The 24,449-nt window shown below is 44.5% G+C and overlaps 1 protein-coding gene across 5 annotated transcripts in view; it reads right to left on the bottom strand.

Annotated features, from left to right (window-relative positions):
* LOC138285519 (UDP-glucuronosyltransferase 1A1-like) overlaps positions 1 to 24,449 on the bottom strand; it is a 322,413-nt gene that overhangs the window by 128,367 nt on the left and 169,597 nt on the right. Inside the window, exon 1 of one of the 5 annotated variants that reach the window (XM_069225532.1) lies at positions 149 to 1,024. The exons of the other annotated variants lie outside the window; for them this stretch is intronic. Within the exon in view, the coding sequence (XP_069081633.1) occupies positions 149 to 1,006 (858 nt within the window). The 5' untranslated portion in view covers positions 1,007 to 1,024. Of the gene's footprint in view, positions 1 to 148; positions 1,025 to 24,449 lie in introns of those variants that run through there. 5 annotated transcript variants of the gene reach the window in all.

The raw sequence follows: 24,449 nt of genomic DNA, 5'->3' as shown, positions 1-24,449 counted from the left end.
GTAAACCAACTAATATTGCCTTTCCTTTCCCTCGTCAAAGCCTCCCCCTGCTTCTCCTTGATTGCCCATGTTGTCTTCTCGACCTCCCTCTCTGTCTCCTGCCTCCAAGTAGATCCTTCCGTGCCAATAAAGCAAATCAGTCACACACCTGAGACAGAGACTTCCTCTCAGCGCAGTTGATCCCTCCAATGAAAACCATGTTGGGCATCACCGGGCGGGGAAACTCAAAAATGAAGTCATAACGCAGCAACCACACTGATGCCCCACTGAAGAGCTCCAGGGAAGTCACCTCTCTCTGGAGGAACTGTGAGGCCAGGCGCTCGAACGGAAAGTACAGCACATGGCAAAGCCACATTTCCGGTAAGGTGACCAGCATGTTCTTCACCCGCTGAGAAAATACCATCTTGTCTGTGTAGCCAGTAAAACTCCTGGGGATGTAGGATGCTGGACTTGGGCACAGAGCCGCCTTCTCATTTAGAGTACATGGAATCGCCCGCATGAAGAAGACCGATGGTATGGATAGGTATTCCGCCACTATCTGCCCGCATGACAACACAGGATCGACTAGCAGAGCATTAAAGTGACTCTCCTTCAGGTACTCAATCAGTTCCAGGTCATCCAGAAAGTGTTGACATGCAGAGGCCATCATCTCAGTTAGGCTAGATACCCGCTGATATAAAGTGAAGATCATTTCTGGAAAGGATTGCTCAGAAAAAACAAAAGTACCCAGCGATTTAACCTTTGATTCCAAGTATTCCTTGGTGAATGGCACACGGTAGGTCTTAACTGTGTAGTATTGGGAGGACGTCCCAATGTGTATGTTGAGCTCTGGCACCACCAGAACTATCTCATGGCCTCGCTGCCTCAGCTGCTCTACCACCGGGAGCATGCTGAGCCAGTGACTCCCATCCTGGGGAACCACCAGCAGCTTCCCGCTTTCACTGAGACTGAAGAAGGTCAAAAGAAGGAACCCTGATATAGGCCAGGAGACGGATATAGAAGTCATCTTCACCACCACCGTGCATCAGAGCTTCTGCTACCGAGAGGCGGTGATATCCCGCCTGATCTACTCATCATATTCTTATCTCTGGACTTTGACTTTAAATCTTTGACTTCGGTAAACAGCTATGCCCTAGAATGGCCTCTTACCCAGTGGGTCTGTTGCCAGACCTTGTAGTGTCATCTGATTGTCCTCGTGGTCAACCGAGGCACGGCTTCAAAATCAATAACTCTTTAATGTACTATGGAATGGACCTACTGATATGACCTAAGAAACTTGTTTTTTTTAAACTGTATTTTTTTATCCAAAAATCATCATCAAATAGAATACTATCAATGGTGCAATAGGTCAACATTGGTGGTTAGTTGGTAAGTACAGTCAATTGTTATAGTTCAACTTTTGAACCCCTCCTAGCCCCCCACAGTCGCTTAGGAGAGCTTGGTCCCTGTCAAAATTTGTATCTTCCTCCTTCCAATATGGTTGGTGCACAGACTGTATGTCATTTGTCTGATTCCAAGTATCTCCTGTGTCTCCCAATTCAACCCGTAATGAGCCCTCCAACGTCCCGAGACCTTCTCGAATTTTCTCAGAAAGCCACTTCCCTCGTAGACCACTATCTCCTCTTTCATACAAATATCCGTTCCTGCCAGCCACTTTTGTTCAGTTGTAGCTCCCTAGTTATTCCACATAGTCACAATATCTTGTTTCCCCAGCATTAATTATTGCTTAGAGCATCAATTTCGCTACTGGCACATCAACATCGTACGGAATACGTAGTATAACCAATTGGAGGCTATTATATCTGTGTACCTCCAGTACTGCCATCAGTTTCACAATAACCTCTGTATCATTCCCAGACCGCATGGAGGAAGGTCTCATCCATAGCATTGCATTTTTCACATGTGGGAGACTGCCCCTAACCCATTTTGTATGGTCTAGTTCTAGCATAGTACTCTAAGTAGCACGTTTAGCTGGCGCAACCTCAATCTTGCCTTTATACCTAACTCTCATGGATGCATCAGGGCAGCCTCCCAATCAACATCCACCAACTGTACCATATCGGTTTTCCATGTAGCCCTTAGTTTTAGAAGGTTGTCTGGGTTATTATTTATGAGAATACAATATTTGTGCTGTAAAGTCCCCTTTTTGGCTGGTCACCCCCCACTTTTTGCTGCTTGATGCTGTTGCTTTTGACCTGTAAGTGTACTGAGGTGTGCTACCAATCCAATTGGCAAGGACTTTACCATCCCTGTAAGGCCCTAGTAAATGGTAGCAGTGGTACCCAGGGCAAGGATAGTAAAGGGGTAACCAAGGCTGCAGCACTGATTGTGCCATCCTGTGTGACTCAAGTAAAAGCAAAGCCTGCAGAAGCTGCCATGTCAGCCTGCACGAGTACGACTCTGCCCACACCACATGAAGGCAGAGTCACTTCACTGCCATAGCACAGGTCAGTCACCTCTAAGGCAGGCCTCCTATAGACCAGGAGGCAAGGTGCACTGTGTTCTGAGTGTGAACACATATGCACAAGAATATATGGTCTTTTGGCAGCAGTTTAAACTTAATGCTACTACAAGTGACCTGCAGTTCATAGCATAACATGGGCTGGCACCCGGGCAGTCCCTAGATGTCCAGCTCCATGATGGCCCAGCTGATTTACCCTGTGTTTGGTTTCAAACACAATGCTTTTTAACCATGAGCATGATTTTCATGCCCAGGATTAATTAGCACGTACCCTGGTGGCATCCTGAGAGGATTACCACCAAGGTACCACCTCTCTCTTGCTTTGGTGGACTCTCCCAAGCCGTCTGCCACCACAGAAAAGCTGTTGTGTTAGCACTTCCCCAGGACAGAGAAGAACGGCCTAGGCAGGCAAGACGTCACACCTTCTCCCTCCCAGGATGGCTACTGTGATAGTAATCAAGGTGGTGAGTCTCAAAGGCTTCACCACCATTAATATGTAATTTCTTATCCACCAATCAAGGACAAACCCCTTCGACCCTGTCCAGGCCGACAGGTGGGAAAATTACTATGCAGGGTGTGTACACCCCCAAAAGGCTAGCTACAACCTTAGGGTGGGCTAGGAGGTCGAAACAGTCGAAGGAAGATTCTGCCATTTTGGCAAACCTTAGGAATAGTGGGTTATGGGTGGAAAAGTGATCTACTCCCACAGAAAGTCATTACTTCTGGGGCAGGCAAGCTGCATAGATCAGTAGCCCGTTGGCCACTGTCCCTCACACCCTTAATGCCCCCTAAACTAGGGTTTAAGGGGCTCCCCTGGCACCAGACCACCATTTCTGACTTGCAGCAGAGAAGAGGCAGAAAGAAGACGCCGTCACTGACAAAAGGACCTAGGACTCTGCCGCTGTGCAAAGAGGGGACACATGAGTTTCCTGAGGAGACTACTACTTGAACTGCATGATAAGGTGTGCCCATGGTGTGACTGCTTTTAAATAAAGCAGTTTTTTTTTTTTTTTTTGTGCAGCCTGTTTTACTGAAAGGAAAACGGGATGCATGTCAAACAAAAAAATGAAGAGTATTTTTTTTTTCATTTTTTCTGAGCAGGCAGTGGTCTGTGGATCACTACCTGCTCTGAAAAAATATTTCCAGATCCATTCACAAAGGGACCCCTTCCGAATAGGTTACAGCCAATTTGAAATTGGTCGTAACTGTGATTGTTTAGCGACCCCAATTGCGGCACAAAACAATCATGCATCCCCCTGCGGCTCTCAATTAGGAAGGGATGCCCTCAGATCTCCCCTTCCTAATTGCGAGTCGCAAATCCCCATTTTGCGAGTCGGTAATTGCAACCGACTCGCAAAATAGGGATGGTACATTTTACCTGTCCAGTTTGGTTGAGGTCTCAAACGGCAATTTTCACCATTTGCAACCACCAAAGCCGTTGTACATTGGGCCCATGGTGCATTAAGTGAGCAGGTTTTTCGGCGCATGTAATTTTGAAAATGGGAACGTTACCCTTCGAACTTGGCCATCTTAAAGTTGGAGAAGGATAATAATTGATTAGCTTGATCTCAGAAAGTTGGTTGTATTTTTTCGTCGTCCATGATCCTTGGTTACTGATTTAGCATTTTTTAAATTTAATTGAAAAAAACAAAGCCAAGTAGTTTGAATCCATATGAAACGGCTCCAGCCACAGCAGTTTGCATTTGGGACTTTTAGACTCACATAACACTGAGCACAGACTCAGAAATTCCAGCATCCAAACTTGCTGGTTAAAAAAACTTGACTGACTAAAAGCGATGGTTGGAATCTTGAATTAATCTCTGCATTAGTAAACACAACAGCCGAGCCGGGTTCCCGCTAACCCGAGCCACAAGCAACCCCAGTCCAGCCTCTCAGCAAGGTATAGCTTGCATCCAATAACACAGTGAGCATGCGAGCCACGTCTGAGCATACTCATCACATTTAAGGTGTCAAAAGAGGAAAATAAGCAGTGATGGGATGAAAATAATCAGTGATGATTAATCTCTGCCACTGGTAATTACTCGTGCTGTATTCCAGGCCATCATTTTTTGCCCACCATTTTCCTTTGACGGTACTAAGCCATATGCAAATCGGCCTTTGTCTTGTTCCAACAAAAATTTTCAACCCGAACTACCAGTGAGTCAGGTCTCGTAATTGAGTTACTGCTCATGTCATGTATGGCATGGAGCCCCTTGGATGCTCTACCAAGTTAACAGACAGTAACAGACCTACTTCCGCATATTTATTTTCGAGATTAGTGTACATGTTGCACTCAAAATATTACTTTACAATTGTGAACCGTCAATTCAATAGAAAGAGACAACAGTCAAATTCACACCATGGGTACTGCAGTACTGGCAATTTCTTTAGTAATGCTGATAACAAGAGCACGAGATGGAGAATTTAGGTTCTTCCTACAAAGTGTTAAAATCACAGATATGTAACAGAATCTTGGACAGATAAATTAAAGACACTGGCAACCAGTGAAATTGGTTTCCATAGGAACGTTTGATCCCAGAAAGGCAGATGTTGCACACTTTGTGGAAATCAAACACATGTCCAACTTCTGCACTCTCATCACAAATGGTTACTCCTGATATAGGTCTGAGGTTTGACAGAGAAGCTGTTAAACAGACAGTAAAGCTGTCAATATGTATAGTGTGGGCTTTGGGTACACCACATTCAACTACTGGCTTTTTTCAACCAGGATCTTTCAGCCATTTGCTTGACACTGTAAATCACTTCTTTTCTCAGCCCAGGAAATACTCATGTCCCATCTAAAGCTATTGGGTGTTTGTGTGTATCCTTCTGCCTCCACTCAGTGCTTGCATTCAACTGCATGAGGGTGGCTTTGCAACTTAAGCCCTCTCTGTGCACACCTGCTGGCTTTAATGTGGTTATGCTGCCTGCATTAGCAAATTAAACCCATGCCTATGTGCTTTACCAATGCTTGCACTGGGCTGCACCTGTTTTGAAAGGGAGCTTGCACTCCTTCTACGATACTGTTCCTGTTTCAGGGTGGAAACAGTTTCCCTGTGCTTTGATGCACAGTTAACCCAGATTTGCACAGTACTCATAATATTGAAGGGGGAAAAGAATAATAAAAATAAGATATGTAATTTGTAAGTAATATCTGTATTTCTTTTATTCGCGGACTGGGACTGCTGGTGGATAAGTTGTGTATAATCAGAAATTCAACAAGTTAAATAGGGGATGATACAATGATTAATCATTTTGAAGCGCCTATATTTTAAGTACAGTATAGCCTGCCGTTTGTTTTTTCTTGATTTTTTTTTTTTTTTACTAAACCCACAATAAAGAAATGTATTATTACTACTACATGGTTAGAGCAGAGCACTGCTTCTTAGACTCATTCAGATTGCACAGTTCTCTTCAAAGAGCAGGTTCAAACCCTGAGATGTGGTCTAGTGGCTGGCTCTATAGCTAACTTTGCATCACAGAGGATGCTGTCCTTATTCCAACTTTGACACTCTGCGGGACACTCGCAAATCACAGGTCCGAATCCCCGTGTCTTCACTCAGCCTAATTCCCTTTAAAGATCAACAAAAAACGCAGCTAATAACATGAATCCGTCTGTTAAAATGTAACTTTGGAAAATAATAAATCATTGGATGTAAAACAGCATAGTGCGCTCACAACGCGCAAGTCGCTGCCGCCCCCCATTGAAACGACTGCTAAAGAGAGAGACAGCCGCGATAGGGGTGGTTCAGCCATGGCGTAGCCTTCAACGCAGACGGATAATGACAGCCAAGCAGACATTGTTATGCAAATACAGCACATAAGATCAGTGAAACAGCTCAAGGATTGCATGAGCGCACAAACAGTTGTCTCCACTTTCCATTACAACACAACCCTCCAGGATGCAAAGTGCCAGAAGGCCCCCTTTCCCTTATCCATCGCCCATGCCCTCCACCAAGGGCATCCGGGAGATTATTGACAAGCATATCTTAGTGGCAACCTCCCCTCCTTCTCACAGAGGGATAGGCAATACCAGTAGTTCCATACCAACACAAACCCAGGGCACTGCATAGCGCACCGTCCCTGCCACGGTACCCGTCTCCAGGCAACCCCCCCAAAACGTTCAGTTCCAGGCATCCCAGAGTAGGGCCGAAAGGTCCAGGACCACCAGCAGGTCAGTCCCCCTCCAGCTTGCCCAATGCCCACACAAATCAAAACACCTGCCAGTTCAATAAATCAGTTCAAATTTTTTGGGAAGCCCCCTGCTCAGAATTCCGCCAGTTCAGCCTTCCTTCAGGAGTGGGTGGGTGGGTGATCTGGTATGTCGGATGCTGGTGTGTGGGTGGAGAGAAAAGAAGTCGATCCCTTGCCTCTCAATGCCTTAAACGCTCCTGACCCTGGCACCTCCAGATGACGTCACAGCCCTCCATGGCAAAACCGACGAAGGACACTCCACCATGGCTCCTGCCCATTGAGCGACTAATGGTGCCTTCTGCTATTTGCAGGGGGGCCTGGCCATTTCCCATCTGGTATACGTGTTAAAAGCATTACTATTATTAGTATTTTACAAGAGGTGCCTTCTTGATTGGGACTGTGCATAATTGAGCCTCTGATATCGGTTTCACAAGTTTTTACTATTAGCTAGATGGTGCACTTTACAACATTCGGATTCCTGTATTTCTGATTTGCTGACGCAGTAAGAGACTTTACTTAGGAAATGGTAAATCAATTAAATGTCTGGTGGCCAACGAGCTATCTAAGCGGATTAATGCAGCAACTGCAGAGCATGGTTTGTAAACTGAAGGTTGCAGGTCCAAAGCCCAGTTGTTTATCATGGCGACTGCCTCAGGGTGTGTTTTATCACAAGGCCTTGAAAAGCATTGGGTGCTTTCTGCCCCTCTGGCTTGTAACTGTTTGGGTTTCTTGAGGCCTGTGTAAACTGTACTATCAGCACTGCAGTCACTTTGCAGCAGCGATTCAGGTAAATAAGGCTGGGAGCAATTTGGTGCCATTTGAAACTTATGAAAACGAGGTACAAAAAGTAAATGGCACAAATAGAGTCCGAAAGGACCCAGAAGGGGGCGGAGTGCGTTCAGTACCATTTGACCGTGTAATGTACTGGCATGAATGAAACAAGCTGGTGGGATCAAGCCATCTTTTGTGTATCTTTCAACAAAAGCTTTCTTTTTAAGCATTGCCTTTAGTGTTGTACCTGTGTTGGCGAGAGAGAGAAGTTTGCACCACTCCTGCCGTACTGTTCATGTTCTGTATGAGAGGAGCCATGCACTGTGCGGTGCCTGTGTTGGCGAGGGAGGGAAGCTTGCACAGCTACTCCCGTACTATTCATGTTCTGTATGAGAGGAGTGTGTGCACTGTGCTATGCCTGTGATGGGGGCGGAAGGAAGCTTGCACTGCTCCTGCTGTACTGTTCATGTTCAGTATAGAAAGAGTGTGTGCACTGTGCTGCACGCCCCTTTGTTGGCGAAGGAGGAAAGCTTGCACAGCTCCTGCCATACTATTCATGTTCCATATGGGAGGAGTGTGTGCACTGTGCTATACCTGTGATGGGGACAGAAGGAAGCTTGCACTGCTCCTGCTGTACTGTTCATGTTCAGTATAGAAGGAGTTCGTGCACTGAGCTGCACCTGTGTTGGCGAGGGAGGGAAGCTTGCACTGCTACTGTTGTACTGTTCATGTTCCCTATGCTAGGAGTGCATGCATTGTGCTGTACCTGTTTTGTAAGGGAGGGAAACACTTGCACTGCCGTATATTCATGTTCCCCATGCTAGGAGTGCATCTATTGTGCTGATCCTGTTTTGTAAGGGAAGGAAGCTTGCACTAATTGTGCCGTACTGTTCATGTTCCGTATGGGAGGAATGCGTGCACTGTGCTGTGCTTGTGTTGGCGAGGGAGGGAAGCTTGCACTGCTCCTGCAGTACTGTTCATATTCCGAATGAGGAGTGCATGCACTGTGCTATACCAGTTTGGGGAGGGAGGGAAGCTTGCACTGCTCCTGCCGTACTGTTCAAGTTCCCTATGGGAGGAGTGCGTGCAACGTGCTGTACCTGTGTTAGCGAAAGAGGGAAGTTTGCACTGCTCCTGCCGTACTGTTCATATTCCGTATAAGGAGTGCATGCACTGTGCTATACCAGTTTGGGGAGGGAGGGAGGGAGGGAAGCTTGTCTGCTGTATTGTTCATGTTCCCTTTGGGAGGAGTGCATGCACTGTGCTGTAAATGTTTTGTAAGGAAGGGAAGATTGCACTGCTCCTGCTATACTATTCATGTTCCCTATGGGAGGAGTGCATGCAAAGTGCTGTACTTATGTTGGCAAGGGAGGGAAGCTTGCACTGTTCCTGCCGTATAGTTAATCTTCCGTATGAGAGGAGTGCATGCAATGTGCTGTACCTGTGTTGATAAGGGAGGAAAGCTTGCACTACTCCTGCCGTACTCTTCATGTTCCATGTGGTAGGAGTGCATGCACTGTGCTGATCCTGTTTTGTAAGGGACGAAAGCTTGCACTGCTCCTGCCATACTATTCATGTTCCGTATGGGAGGAGTGTGTCCACTGTGCTGTAAATGTTTTGTAAGGAAGGGAAGATTGCACTGCTCCTGCTGTACTGTTCATGTTCCCCATGGTAGGAGTATGAGCACTGAGATGATCCTGTTTTGTAAGGGAGGGAAGCTTGCACTGATACTGCCGTACTGTTCATGTTCTTTATGAGAGGAGAGCAAGCATTGTGATATACCTGTGTTGGCGAGGGTGGGAAGCTTGCACTACCCCTGCCGTACTGTTTATGTTCTGTATTAGAGAAGTGCGTGAACTATGCTGTACCAATTTGGTGAGGGAGGGAAGCTAGTAGTGCTCCTGTCGTACTGTTCACGTTCTGTATGATACGAGTGCGTGCACTGTGCTGATCCTGTTTTGTAAGGGAGAGAAGCTTGCACTGCTCCTGCCCTACTGTTCTTGTTCTCTATGGTAGGAGTGCATGTATTGTGCTGCAACTGTGTTAGCAAGGGAGGGAAGCTTCACTGCTGTTGCACTGTTATTGCCGTACTGTTCATGTTTCCCTATGGGAGGGACAAGTGCACTGTGCTCCTCCTATTTTTAAGGGAGGGAAGCCTGCACTGCTTGTGCCGTACAATTTATGTTCCATATGGAATGAGTGCATGAACTGTGCTGTACCTGTGTTGGCAAGGACATCTTGTTTGGGGTCAAGGGCAACAAGTTTTCATGTTTACTTTGCCCTTGAGACAAGTAGGCCCAACCCTCTGCAGCACAAACCCTTTGGCTGCCAGTTTACAGAGAGTGGAACTCTCTGCAGTTGAGGTAATGTGTTTCCAAAAGATAATGCTGTTCGAACTTGTATTTATGGTTCATTATTTGAAAGCCTTCATTATTAGGGTGAGTGCTGTATATAAATATTTTAAGGTCACACTTCACTACTGACGTTGATTCCAGTACAAAAAAACAAAAACGTGTACACACATGTTTGAAAAGTTTAGGCTATGAGGCTAAGTATAATGCTCCCAGAATGCTCTCTGATTAGATGCAAATGTTTGCAGAAGCTTGTAAGCAAGTGAGAAGAGTCTTTGCTTTTAAAATAAAATGTTCAGGAAAAATGCAAGTAGGGAAAAAGTTTTGCTACCATGACATTTTAGGTGCTATTTCTTTGAAGTGTCATTTAGTAAAATGTGTTGATGCATTCTAGTATTTCCAAAAAATATTTCTAATGGAAAAGCAGTGTAACCATTTTCAACACGATTATGTGAAGCATGAAAATAAACACTGAAAAAAGTCAACTGATCCGACATATTTTTGTAAGTCTTTTAGTTTAATCAATGCATGTCTTGTTTTGACATGGCTTTTGTAACACTTTATTGTTGTGGGAGCTACCAGGCCCTCAACATTGTAACAAACACTGGCAAAAACCCCCCCAAAAGTTTTTGAACTCTAAAAGCACACGTTGCCACCAGTGGCATAACAAAGGCCCCGCAGCCGCCCTCCAGGGGACCCCTTCAGCACAGCACCTGCCCTGAGTGAGTCTGAAGAGGGGGCTCCTCCATGTTCTTTGCAAAGGGGCACCCTCCAGTTTCGTTACGTCACGGATTGCCGCTGTAGTTCCTGACACTGAACAAAACTACTTTGTGTGCCAATATGCTCCTTGTGGAAGAGCAGAATGCGATCACTCACAGTAAAGCCAGCCGATAGAGAGAGAAATAGAAGTTTAATAAAAACAAAATGTCTTTGTTAACACCAGACCTAATTAGGGACCAAGACCCATGTGTAGGTAGCTTTTTGCATGTCGCAAACAGCGAATTTCGCTGTTTGCGACGTGCAAAAAGCGTATTGCGATGCACAAGCCCAGTTTTGCGATTCGGTAACCTGGTTACCGAATCGCAAAACGGGTTTGCGACTCGCAATTAGGAAGGGGTGTTCCCTTCCTAATTGCGACTCGCAGTGCAATGTAGGATTGTTTTGTGACCGCGGGCGCAAACCAATCGCAGTTTGCACCCATTTCAAATGGGTGCTAACCCATTCGCAAAAGGGAAGGGGTCCCCATGGGACCCCTTCCCCGTTGTGAATGTCACTGTAAACATTTTTTCAGAGCAGGTAGTGGTCCTGTGGACCACTGCCTGCTCTGAAAAAATGAAACGAAAACATTTCATTTTTCGTTTTTGTAATGCATCTTGTTTTCCTTTAAGGAAAACGGGCTGCATTACAAAAAAAAAACTGCTTTATTGAAAAGCAGTCACAGACATGGTGGTCTGCTGTCTCCAGCAGGCCATCATCCCTGTGAGGGCCGCCATTCGCAAGGGGGTCGCAAATTGCAACCCACCTCATGATTATTCATGAGGTGGGCATTTGCGACCCCCTTGCGAATCGCAGATGGTGTCAGGGACACCATAATACATTCGGATTTGCGACTCGCAAATTGCGAGTGGCAAATCTGAACCTACCTACATGTGGCCCCAAATTCTTAAAGAAAGTCACAAAAGTGCCCCCACGGTATATGTCTTTGAATTAGTGGCTTTCAAGAGAAGTATACCAGGAAATTGTACCCCAATAAAATATTTATGAACTGTATTTTAGCATGGGTAAATACGCATGTGTAGATTTGCTCATGTGAAAATCTATTGAGCATTTGCAAGTTCATTTTCCCTCAAGCCACTTTCTTCCCAACCCTGGAAGAAGTTCTAATTCTGCCATTGTCAGGAGTAAATTTCCAACCTTTCTTTTATGGGAAAATATTAGAGAGAAGCTGGTGAAAATCTTTAAAACATGCAGGTTAGTAGGTTTGCAGACTCAAAGGCATTCCAGCCCTGGAACTATTGCTTACTGCTTCCTCCAGCCCCAGTATGCAGATCTGCAGAAAGGTAGCAAAATAAGGAAATTGCTACAGTAGGGATTGAAACTGCAAGTATTCAAGCCCTACTATGGTAGTGGCCCTGGAATAATCAGAGAGGCTATTATCAGAGCTCTTACGTAATGAGATTGCTGCCATAATTTGTCGCCACACTTCATGGCACCAGAGGGACAAGTAGATATTTTTACAGGACAAGTAGATTTGAGAAGCAACCTGTCCCCTGGACAAGTAGATATTTTAATAAATTCCACACCCCTGGGGAGGGAAGCTTGCACTGCTCCTGACATACTGTTCATGTTCCCCATGGGAGGAGTGTGTGCACTGTGCTGCACCTGTTTTGTAAGGGAGGGAAGCTTGCACTGATCCTGCTGTACTGTTCATATTTCTCATAAGTGCACTGTGCTATACCTGTGTTGACAAGGAAGGGAATCTTGCACTGTTCCTGCCATACTGTTCATGTTCCGTATGGGAAGAGTGCGTGCACTATGTTGCACCTGTGTTGGCGAGGGAGGGAAGCCTCCACTGCTCCTGCCGTACTGTTCATGTTCTCTATTGCAGGAGTGCATGCACTGTGCTGGACCTGCCGTACCATTCATGAAGTGCAAGGGAGAAGTGTTTGTACTGTGCTGTACCAGTTTTGTAAGGGAGGGAAGCCTGCACTGATCCTGCCATACTATTTATGTTCCATATGGAATGAGTGCATGAACTGTGCTTTACCTGTGTTGGCAAGGGAGGGAAGCTTGCACTGCTCCTGACATACTGTTCATCTTCCCTATGGGAGGAGTGCGTGTATTGTGCTGCACCTATTTTGTAAGGAAGGGAAGCTTGCACTGACCCTGCCATACTGTTCATATTTCGCATGGGAGGTGTAAGTGCACTGTGCTATACCTGTGCTGGCAAGGAAGGGAATCTTGCACTGTTCCTGCCATACTGTTCATGTTCCGTATGGCAAGAGTGCGTGCACTGCGTTGCACCTGTGTTGGCAAGGGCGGGAAGCTTGCACTGCTCCTGACATACTGTTCATGTTCCGTATGGGAAGAGTGCGTGCACTACGTTGCACCTGTGTTGGCGAGGGAGGGAAGCTTGCACTGCTCCTGCCGTACTGTTCATGTTCTCTATTGCAGAAGTGCATGCACTGTGCTGAACCTGCCATTCATGAAGTGTAAGGGAGAAGTGTTTGTACTGTGCTGTACCAGTTTTGTAAGGGAGGGAAGCCTGCACTGATCCTGCCATACTATTTATGTTCCATATGGAATGAGTGCATGAACTGTGCTTTACCTGTGTTGGCAAGGGAAGGAAGCTTGCAGTGCTCCTCACATACTGTTCATCTTCCCTATGGGAGGAGTGCGTGTATTGTGCTGCACCTATTTTGTAAGGAAGGGAAGCTTGCACTGACCCTGCCATACTGTTCATATTTCGCATGGGAGGTGTAAGTGCACTGTGCTATACCTGTGTTGGCAAGGGCGGGAATCTTGCACTGTTCCTGCCATACTGTTCATGTTCCGTATGGCAAGAGTGCGTGCACTGCGTTGCACCTGTGTTGGAAAGGGCGGGAAGCTTGCACTGCTCCTGACATACTGTTCATGTTCCGTATGGGAAGAGTGCGTGCGCTATGTTGCACCTGTGTTGGCGAGGGAGGGAACCTGCCATTCATGAAGTGTTTGTACTGTGCTGTACCAGTTTTGTAAGGGAGGGAAGCTTGAACTTCTGTTGACATACTGTTCATGTTCTGTGAAGGAAGATTGCACTGCTGCTGCCATGCTATACTTCTGTATGGGAGGGAAGCTTGCGTTTCTCCTGCTGTACTGAATATCTTCTTTAGAGAAAAAATATTGCACTTCTGCTGCTTTGCTGTACTTGTTCTATAAGGGAGGGAAATGTGCTTTGCTGTAGCCATGCTATGTACCTCCTATGGAAGAGGGGACTTGGCGCCCCTGCTGTCTCTCTGTGAGGAGGGAGGGAACGGAGGTTGCCTTGCTCGTACCATACTGTTCATGTTCTTTGAGGTAGGAGAGTTTGCAGCCATGCTGTATCAATCCTGTAAGGGAGGGTGAGACGCTTGCACTGCCAGTGCCGATCCAATAGTGATACTTACCAGCATACAAGAACCAAGAATAGTGCCATTAAATACGTCTTCTCTTTTATATTCATTATAATTCACTGATTACATTTACGGATTATATTTTATGTTACAAGGTTGGCACTGCACATGACCCAAACCCAGTTGTCCCTAGGCTCACACTGATAGCTTTCCATTCATCTAGAAAATACTGTTTCATCGCCTGGAGACACCTGAAGTTGTGCCAATGATGTGTGGCACCTGAGTGGCATATCACCTGACAAAGAGAGCATGATAGCAGAAGCGGTTAGGGAGAAGTTAGAAAAGACAAATTGTGCCTTGTAAAAAAAAAAAAAAAAAAAACAGTGAACACTCAGAGATGTAGATGCACAGTCGGGCATTATAAAGCATCTGCATTGCAGGCACGACTTGCCCTGTTGGGACTCCACGTGGCAGCCTGCCAGAGTCCAGCCACAGTGGTCAAAGTTATCATTTAAGATGTACCCTGGCTCAGATGCCGCAGAGCAGTTTCCATTTATTCTTGGTCCCATGTCATGTGATGAGATTTCCTGTGGTGACATCATCGTGCCGAATATCATGCAATGTCATTTCCAGGAGGAACATCACCATGCTATCTGGTTTCCAACAATGTCATCATTATGCTTTGGTTTTGAAATCTGAAATTATACATCTAATTGATCACAGAAATTTTATTATTAAAAAATATATAAAATACTAGGAACAAACCCGATTGTGCCCCCTGAACATCACCCAGTTTGGAATGGTCCACCCCGCAGAAAACGGACATAAAGAGTTGCTTAAGTAAAATTATCAGCCGTCAGAAGAGAAAACACTCTTCTGCCTGAAATCCAAAATGATCTAACACAGTTTACCTAACATCTATAGTGTTTACATGGTCAGAGCACTGTATGCGACATGGACATCATCAGAAACAGCGTGGATGCAAATCGAGTAGCTGCACTTCTGCTAGTGAGCCTTCCTGTTCCCTTACATATGGTTCATCGTTCTTTCATGTCCCGGAGATTCAAATCTATAGGAGCACATGGTGAGGCCAGTCACTGATTGCCTCCTACTTCATTAGCAGAGGCCTCATGCTATCAGTGCCACCTTTCTATCCTGCTCCTTTTCCTTCGTTGGCCAGAGATCTTCAAGTATTCGCCATTTCGCATCTACTGCCAGAGCTCATGTCCTGAATACACTTACATTAATGAAACAGAAACTCAAGAACCCCTTTCATCTCGACTCCTGTGCAATCGGCAAATAACTCCTCGCAGCGGACCACTGGATGCTAACGAATCATTTTAGGATACCACTTTAGAGACTGAGATATTAGGTTGCCGTAAATACACCCGTCCACAATCTGGCCAAGAGAGCTGGGCCCACCTCCGAATCCCGAATACCAAACAGGAAATCGAGGTGTGAATAAGGCTGAAAACCTTTTTATATTCCTCAAGTGAATCAAGTTACAGTGTGATCCTTCTATACCATGAGATGCCTGAGGTTCATTTTTACTTACTTAGCGCTCCCTCTGGGGTCGGGGGTAGGGAGTAATAGGCACCAATGTTATTACTATTTAACTTATAAAGGGCAACTGCAACCTAGAAAGGCATCCTGGCGCTGGTTATCATAAATAATAAGGCAAAGGTGAAGTCAGACCAACGCCTATATATGTAATACTAAAGGGTGTACAGACACTTTTCAGAGCTTTCCTGAAAGTAAATGAGTCTTTTATGAAACGCAGAGATGGGGGCTGGGTGGTTTCGCAAGCGGGCAGCTTGGACAGAGAACGCTCGCCCACATGCTCCCACCTTTTGTTGTTATACCTGGGGACAGCGAGCAGCTCAGCACTGGTCGAGCCTAGACTTCTCTGGGAAGAGGGGACTAAATAGGATGGAAGTTTTTGTGGACTATACAGAGATATTTAAACATGACTGTTTTAGGTATGGGGCGCCAGTGCAGCCACTCCAAAGCGTTGATGCAGAAGAATAACATGGAAGCGAAAGAGCTAACCCGGCTGGAGCTTCCTGTATGTGACAAAGATGCTTCAGTAGAAAGTTGGGTTCCCCCACGAATAAAAACTGCAGCAACCCAGTCTGCTAAGAATAGCAAACTGTACCATATGAGGGCTGGAGTGACTAGGGAGGAAGGGTAAAATTATATGGAGAATCCTCCTTAAGGAGAAGCAGAAAAGGATAAGCTATTGACATGACTGGTAAGATGGTAAGAAATTAATCACGATCCATAGGAACTCCAAGGTTGCAGACAGAAATTGAGGCTGGTGCAGCAAAATTCCCCACTACAGACCAAATGTCAACTGGCAAACAGTGAGTAGGTTTGCCTAAGGAGCAGCACAAGACTTAGGTCTTGTTACTATTAAATTTTAAGGATTTTGGCGCCCAAGTCAAATGGAGATGTCATGTAAACAATTGTAGAAAGCCTCCAATGGAGATGGAATTGATTGATCAACTGTAAGAATAAGTTGAGCGTCATCGGCATGGCTCATGGATTTAATGCCACGGGATCTGATCAAGTGAGCCAATGCTCTTGGGTATATATTAAATAATGGCAGGCTTAGAGAGGAACCCTGCAGGACCCTCTGCGCCAATGCACTGAATGTGGAGCAGAAAGGGGAGAGATGGAAAGCTTCAGCTCTATCCACAAATTTATACCAGTTCAAAGCCAAGCCTCTGACACCGACCTCAGCTAACCTAGTAATCAGGATGTTATGACTGATTGTGTCAAAGGCGGCAGAGTAGAGGTCACTAAATGACCTTTGTTCACTGCCATTTATAATTCATCGAGCATGGAGACCCAGGTTAATTCCATACCAGTTAGGGACCAAAAGCCAGATTGAGTAAGCTGGAACCAGAAATGAATGATGCTTTAGACATTCAGAAAGCAATTTATTAACATATTTGCCATGATCTTAACAGTAAACGGCAGGAGGGAGACCGGTCGAAAAAATTTCAAGATTGGGTGTCAGCTGTGTTTTTTTTTTATTTAGGAGAGGGACCACTGTAGCCTTAGTACCCTCCCCCATTCACTATGCCAAAGATGTTTACCACGGACCATTCTCCAGGTGATTCCTAAACTATGGAGAATCCATAATGCAGCTGAGAGAAGGCATCTTAATCTTTATTTGCAGATATACATGTCACCTGCCCTTCACTCTTTACACTTGCTTCTGTGAAGTAAATTCACAAGCCTCTTCTTGTAGGAGGCTGAATGTCCACAAGATAGAATACAAGGATTCAGAGGAGACTTCAAGATAGCATTTTATTTTGCTGCAGGGGGTCACCCACAAAGAGTGTCCATGACTCTCTTTGGCCAAGTGCAACTGACCTCTCCCCCCCCCCCAGATCTTTATTGCAGTACCCACTTTACCACACTATATATGCGTCAAAAATTCCAAACTTGTTCAAACAAGCGTTTCCTGTAACACCGTTGAACCACAAGAACAGGATGTTCAAGCACAGAAATAACATTTCTGAGAACAAGAGGGGTGGTTAGGCCCTCTGCAAAGTTTTGAAGACATTTAAGAGAAACCAGCACATTTTTAAGAAACCAAACAAGTACAGATGCCGAAGGCATACAATTTTGCTCACAGCATAAAGAGAATGGAGTTAAAGGTTAGGCAAAATGGAGCCCTCACACCAAGTCAAGAAATCCATTTTCCACACTTCCAAAGGCTAGAAAATCACTTTCAAAGCAATGAGAATTGTGCCTCACACATTTACACTTCTGGATCACTCTTCCTTGAGTACGAGCATGGCACTTACCACTAACCTAAATCTAGATTGATTGCACTGCTGATCACATTTTTCACAGTGGTGGAAACTCATCAGTTCAAATGATTATGTATCAATCTTATGACATGCTAGAATATGAATAATTTACGAGCATCTAGAATTCTGAAGAGAACAAAAAATCGTTTTCTTCCCCTGCTCATAGTTATCTCCCTATTAAAAGGGTAGGTATTTTCAGAATCGACTGCATGGACTCTCACACTTGTCGTCTGCTTATTTTGAAGCTCCACTGATGTATGTTTATAGCATGACTCAAAACATCACTCACCTCTCCCAGCATCTTCAAGATAAGTTGAACCACAACTAACACCCTAAGGGAAGCAATGTAAGATGCTGCAAAGGGAAGTATAAAGGGTGCTGGCACACTCCGGGTTTGCATCTGACTAAAGGGCATAGCAATCCTGATGGGAAAGACAGCTCCCTTCTGAGAGACAGAGAAATGGGTTTATCACTTGGAAACCTATGTCACGATAGCGTGGACAAGGGAGGTGATAATCTTAAACCTCTTCTGTATTTATCTGCTGCAGAGGCTTCAGGTTTTGACCCTAGCAGACACAGGAACACTGCTGGTACACTTACAGCACAGGTGTTTGGTGATGTGAGGTGAGGTGTCTTGAGCCTTGCATTATCAGTAGACCTAGACACAACACACAATGGCCAGAGCGAGACAGGCAGCCAACTTGACACATTCCGACAGGCTTTCAGATAAATAGCTATTTGGCAGACCCACCATCTACATATAGACAAAATTCATTTCACTCAGCAGTCGGTCATAGCCAGTCATGTATAGACTATTTCACCATGCACAGTCACACAATTGGCAAATTTAGAGATGCCCATTTTATGGTTAGAAGTATTTTGGCTCATTTCCCACTGCGTGTGGACCTTACTGGTGGGGTGAGCCAGATTAGGAATGGGTGGGAGTTAGATCCTTGGCTTCTAAGGGACAGGGAAGTCATGAAGAAAATCAGAGAAGCAACAGAGATATACTCCGCCGAAAGTGATGCCTCAGCTCAGTTAACTAGCGTATGGGAAATTAGAAGATGGTCCTGCAGGGGCAACTAATATCCATGAAAGCTGCTAGAAAAACTTCCAAGAAAAGTAAAATGTTACAGATAGAAAATGAAATACTGTTGCTTGAGATGCTCCTCTTTAAAGAAGCAGATGACCAGACAAGATATTGATTAAAACTTAAACAAGAACACTGTTGCCTGGCAATAGGGAAGGAATGAAACCAATATCTATCCATTCACAAATGGCTTTACTAGGTAGGGAATATAGCAAGCTAGATATTATCCAGGCTGGATAGACGATACCAAGGGAGTAGATGGTTCTGGGTGTTAACTGGACGGGATGGTGCTAAAATAGCAGGGAACACCATCATTGCAACATGTTTCACTGAAGACTATGTAATGGTATACAGGAGAACAATCCGAGTGCAGGATGACGGCCTCAGAGCTTTCCTAAAGGATATTTCTCCACCCACCCTCTCCAGCATAAATCAGGAGGGACTGGAGGCAGAAACAGAGGAACAGAAATATAAGAGGCAATCAGCGACCTCCAGTCTCAGAAGGCACTGGGACCCAACAGGTTCCCTGCAGATTATTATACGGGAATGGTGAGTAAGATGATAGCCCTACTAAGAATTATGTTTCAGGAGACCAAGGTAGTTGACATCCTTCCAAGAGATCTAACATACAACGCTAGTGGTGATACCACAGTCAGAAGGCCCACAAATAAATGTGAATCATATAGACCCATTTCATTATTAAACTATGAGACCAAGATACGGGCAACAAGACGAAGGTGGCGTCATCTACACACTGCTACACTCTTACCAGTTGGGCTTTATGCCAAATAGAAGCATACAACTAAACTTATGGAACTGTTGAGCATCTTCGAATACACAAGAGATGTTGGGGAGCCAACTGCAGTTTTATCGCTGGATGTCACTAAGGCGTTCGACACCTTGGAATTGGAATATATGTTAAGAGTGATGGAATCTATGGGTTTCACATAGTCACGGCTTCTCTACAGAGAGCCTCTGGCTGGAGTTAGGCACAATGAGACATTTTCAAACTTCTGCAGGGGACGAGACACGGATGTCCACTGTCCCCAATGATACTCACCCTGGCGTTGGAGCCTTTGGTGTGTTGGTGTAAAAGAGATGCCCTGGTGAGGGACTTGAGGTGGGATTAGCCATGGGATGAGAGTAGCTCAATGCATGAGGACGATCTACTGCTATACATGGCTGAACCAGTAGAGACAATGCAACAGCTACTACATATATATATATTCTTGATCTTTGGCGTTCATTCAGGCTTTTGTAGTAATTAGGGAAAACTGGCCTTATACCCCTAATCATGTGAACCCTGTGCTGGCTTCATATATTGTCCAGTGAAAATTGAACTGCAGGGCTTCATGTATTTGGAAATATTTTGTTCTAAAAGACAATGTTTGAGGTCGATACATAGCTTTACTACTAGACATTGATACTCTCAAATTAAATAGCTTTTTACAGAGAGGTGCTCTTCTTCGTGGCAATTTTAAAGCAGTATTGTCTATGTAATCAGAACAAGACTTTTTTCCATTCTGGAAGATCCGAGACCTATTTGTTGTATTTATTTGCAATTGCAGATTAAAGTAGGTGGACATGTGTTTCGCAACTTTATGCTAATTTTGTGTCACTTCGTCAGGACAAAACCTTTAAATTTTTTTTTAAAAAACACAAATGGCTATGAAGATGGATAATAATATAAGATTTCAAACAGACCGACTGTCAAAACAAAAATGGAACCAATCACCCAAATATAATAAAGGTAGAAAAAGCAGAGAGAGAAAACCAACATACAGATTAATCATAAGAATTTACATGCAAATGTTATACACAACCCCAATTGCTCTTTAAGGTCTAAAGAAGTGATTCCATTAGACGTATTAACCGAATCCCAAATGTGAAAAGAAGCTGGAAAGTAGAAGATGACAAGAGACTAAAATACAAAGAGGAGAGGAGAAGAAAGCGTTAGTCAGCTGTGTGAAAAAAAATGAATGGACTAAAAATATCACGGTCACAATGTTCTCTATTGTGTGCAAGAAATCAGTAACGTTGCTGAAGATGACTACCTTCGAATTCAGCACCCAGTGACTTACTACATTAATTATTCAGTGCTAATTATTTTGATACCTATGCATTGCAAGGTATATGTAGGAACATTTTCCAGTTCTAACAAGTTGTAAATTCAAATTTTCCAAATTAGCTTCAGAAAAGAAGTAGTTTGATGTGATTGATGTCAGAAAGCTAAAGAACACTAATTTATATTGAGATAAAGCGTTATCATGTTCTTGATACCTGTTCTAAGAGGTTCGTAGAGTGCAATAGACCATTGATTTAGTAGGTCTGTGCAAGTCGCATTCACATGTAGATGAAAAATAAAGATATATTTCTGTCTTATTAGACTTTCATACAGTTTATCCTTCATTCATAGATACTCTGTAATTATGGCCCAAATGGCCGAGTAATGACAATAGATACTGTCACTCTTGGACAATGGTACAGGAAAATATCTAAGTGCAACCACACAGAGAGAGGATCACTAATCAGTTCACAATTAGCTAGTAAGGAACTTACATTTTACTTTTTTTTATATTCTAGCCCTCATAGGAAAATGCATTCATTATAGCTGCAAATACTGATTAACCATTCAAAGCTTCGAATTGTAAATTAAGTGGTCATCATTACCACAAATATCGTAACTACCAAAGATTCACACTCCTTTTCGTGCTCAAATGTACTTTTAAAACTACAAAGAAGTGAGTAAGGGGCGAAACCAGTAAGAGGGAAAGGGTCCTTTATCTAATGTATTACAGGCATGTTTTTAGCACCTGCGGTTCACTTATATTATTGCATATAAACATGCCTGTAAACCCTCATCAGGGTGAATAATCACGCTAGCCAATGCAAACGAAGGGATAATTTATCTAGTGAATCACTGCGTACTTACTGCCTGTGATCACCAACTTGATAACAACTCGAAACACTGGCATTTCGACATTCCTGCAACTCTGATCACCATTTTTTTATCATATAGTTTCAGACGTCCGCACATAGGGCATGGCTGCGTAAATATACATATTGCCTTGTATGTGGCACAAAATCTATAGTGCTACTCGAAATGCAACAAAAATCTTCCAACAAATGAAATGTGTCTCTACGTAATTGCCCATACTGACTCATGTGCGGCAAAAACACTATATCGGTTGTTTAAAATACAAGGCAAATTTTACAGCAAAACAGATTGCTTTTAGTCCAAAAAAGGCAAGCTGCTGTTACTCCACAATTATTTACAAATATAAAACTTTTTTTTTTTTTTTTAATGAGAGAGAGAATTTCAATCAAATATAGTGAACAATCAATTATATAACAAAATGAATAACATTGTGAATAAAATGTTCCAAAAGGATCTCTCCCTATAAGGATTTAATTCACATGATGACAAACTATTGATCTCACGGCATCGGTGTACTAATACAAACTATTAGCCGAAATTATACCACAAGATACACTATCTCAATATGGAGCTAAGTTCAAAATATCAAAGTATCAGTAGACCAATAACTAAACAGTCTCCATTCGTCAATTCCAATGAACCAATGTATGGTTACAGGGAACAGAAACCTCGTCAAAGTTTCCAAATTATCAACGTATCTCATGCCACATATTCATTCAGTCAGTCACAAAATAACGCAAGATTTTGATAAGTACTGTAATTCCTCATATTTGTTAAAAGATCCTACCTTAAAAATTCACACACTATTTTTCTTTGTCTGTTCTCGATAAATAACAGATTTTCAGATCTAATTTATATGCAGTCCTTGGTAGCTTTAGAGGTGATGTCACCAACTGGCAGAAGTTGCCTCTCTCCCTACTGGGAGGCAATGTTCAAAATAGTTGTGCTCCCCAAATGTATTTACCCATCCAGAACATGCCCTACTGGGTTTCCCCACATTTTCTCAAAAAAGTAGAGACAGGGGTTCGGATGCTTCTGTGGGACGGAGGAGCATCTAGGATAAACCCACCTAAACTAGCCTAAGTAATGTACAAAGGACGTATAGCCTTCTCTGACATACAAAAGTGCGACCTCCCCACCCAGAAGACAATTGCTAATGCGTACATTTTCTTGCAATAATGGCATTACTCCTAGTCCTACTCCCTCGCCTTCCTTTCCAACCAATGAGGCCTCCTGCCTCCCCCTAGACCCTCCCTTCCCCTTTTAAATCCCCCCCCACCCCTACCCCCTCCTGTACAAAAACCAAGCCCAAGCAGCAACTCAGACAGTCCGTACCGGGAGGGCGGGAGGGAACGGAAAGGAAGGCGAGGGAGTAGGACTAGGAGTAATGCCATTATCGCAAGAAAATGGACGCATTACCTCCCGTCCCTCCCTCGCCTTCCTTTCCAACCAATGAGACATAGCAAGAAAAACACAGGAGACGAACACTGAGTTGCAAGAAGTTTATTATTATCCTGCACAAAGGCCACCAAAAACCCCACCCCTATTACCTCATAGAGGATAAGACTCGGTGTCCCAATACCGACTCCAAACTACCCAAGTCCGACAGCCTATAATGCCGAACAAACGTCGAAGGAGAAGCCCAAGTGGCGGCCCTGCAAATTTCCACCACCGAAGTCCCCTGAAGCTCTGCCACCGTAGCCGCCATACCCCTGGTAGACCGACCCTGAATCCCTTGAGGAGGAACCACCCCTTTCAAGGAATAAGCCAACAGAACCAATGATCTCACCCACCGACTCAAGGAAGACGTGGAAGGCTTCTCCCCTTTACGTGCCGGACCGAAATTAACAAAAAGCGAATCACCCTTATGGAAAGGAGCCACCACCCGCAGGTACTCCAACAAAGCCCTGCGTACATCCAACGAATGCAAACGGACCTCCTCCACTGAGGAGGGATTCGGACAAAATGAAGGAAGGATGACCTCCTGGCGAGCATGGAAAGAGGAATTGACTTTCGGAATAAAGGAAGGTACTGGAATAAGAACCACCCGATCCTGAAAAACTTTACAAAAAGGAAAAGAACAGGCCAAGGCCCCCAATTCCCCGAAACGGCGAGCCGAAGTAATGGCCACCAAAAAAAACATCTTCAAGGAAAGATGGCGTAAATCACAGTCCCCCAGAGGTTCAAAAGGGGCCTCCGTTAAAACATCCAAAACCAAAGAAAGATCCCATGAAGGAAAAGAACGTACAGGGCGAGGAAATAAATTAAGAAGCCCCTGAAAAAATCTAGGCATCAAACGCCCCTCATCTGGAAGATTACACCACGGACCTCTAAAGGCCTTAATAGCCGCCCACTGTACCCGCAGATTTGCCACCGACAACCCCAACTGTGCCCCGTCCTGCAGGAACTGCATCACCTCAAAGATAGACGCGCAGGTAGGATCCAATTCATGTCTCAAGTCCAAGAAGAAAAAATACCTCCACTGTCTACCATAGGAAAGTAAAGTGGAACGCCGCCTGGAAGCCAATAAGGTAGAACTTAAAGCCCCGGGTACCCCCAGACCCGTCAAACCCCGTCGTTCAACTTCCAGGCCGTCAAGTGTAACCTCCTCAATGACCCCATTGTGAGGCAGGAAAACTCCAGGGGAGACGGACAAAGAGGCAGAGGCCACATCTGCCCGGCTGCCATCAGCCTCAATAACGGGAACCAATTCGCCCGCAGCCAAAGTG

This window comes from Pleurodeles waltl, chromosome 3_1, assembly GCF_031143425.1.
Source record: "Pleurodeles waltl isolate 20211129_DDA chromosome 3_1, aPleWal1.hap1.20221129, whole genome shotgun sequence".
In the NCBI taxonomy this organism is placed as follows: Eukaryota; Metazoa; Chordata; class Amphibia; order Caudata; family Salamandridae; genus Pleurodeles; species Pleurodeles waltl.
This window is presented reverse-complemented; position numbering and strand designations above follow the sequence as displayed.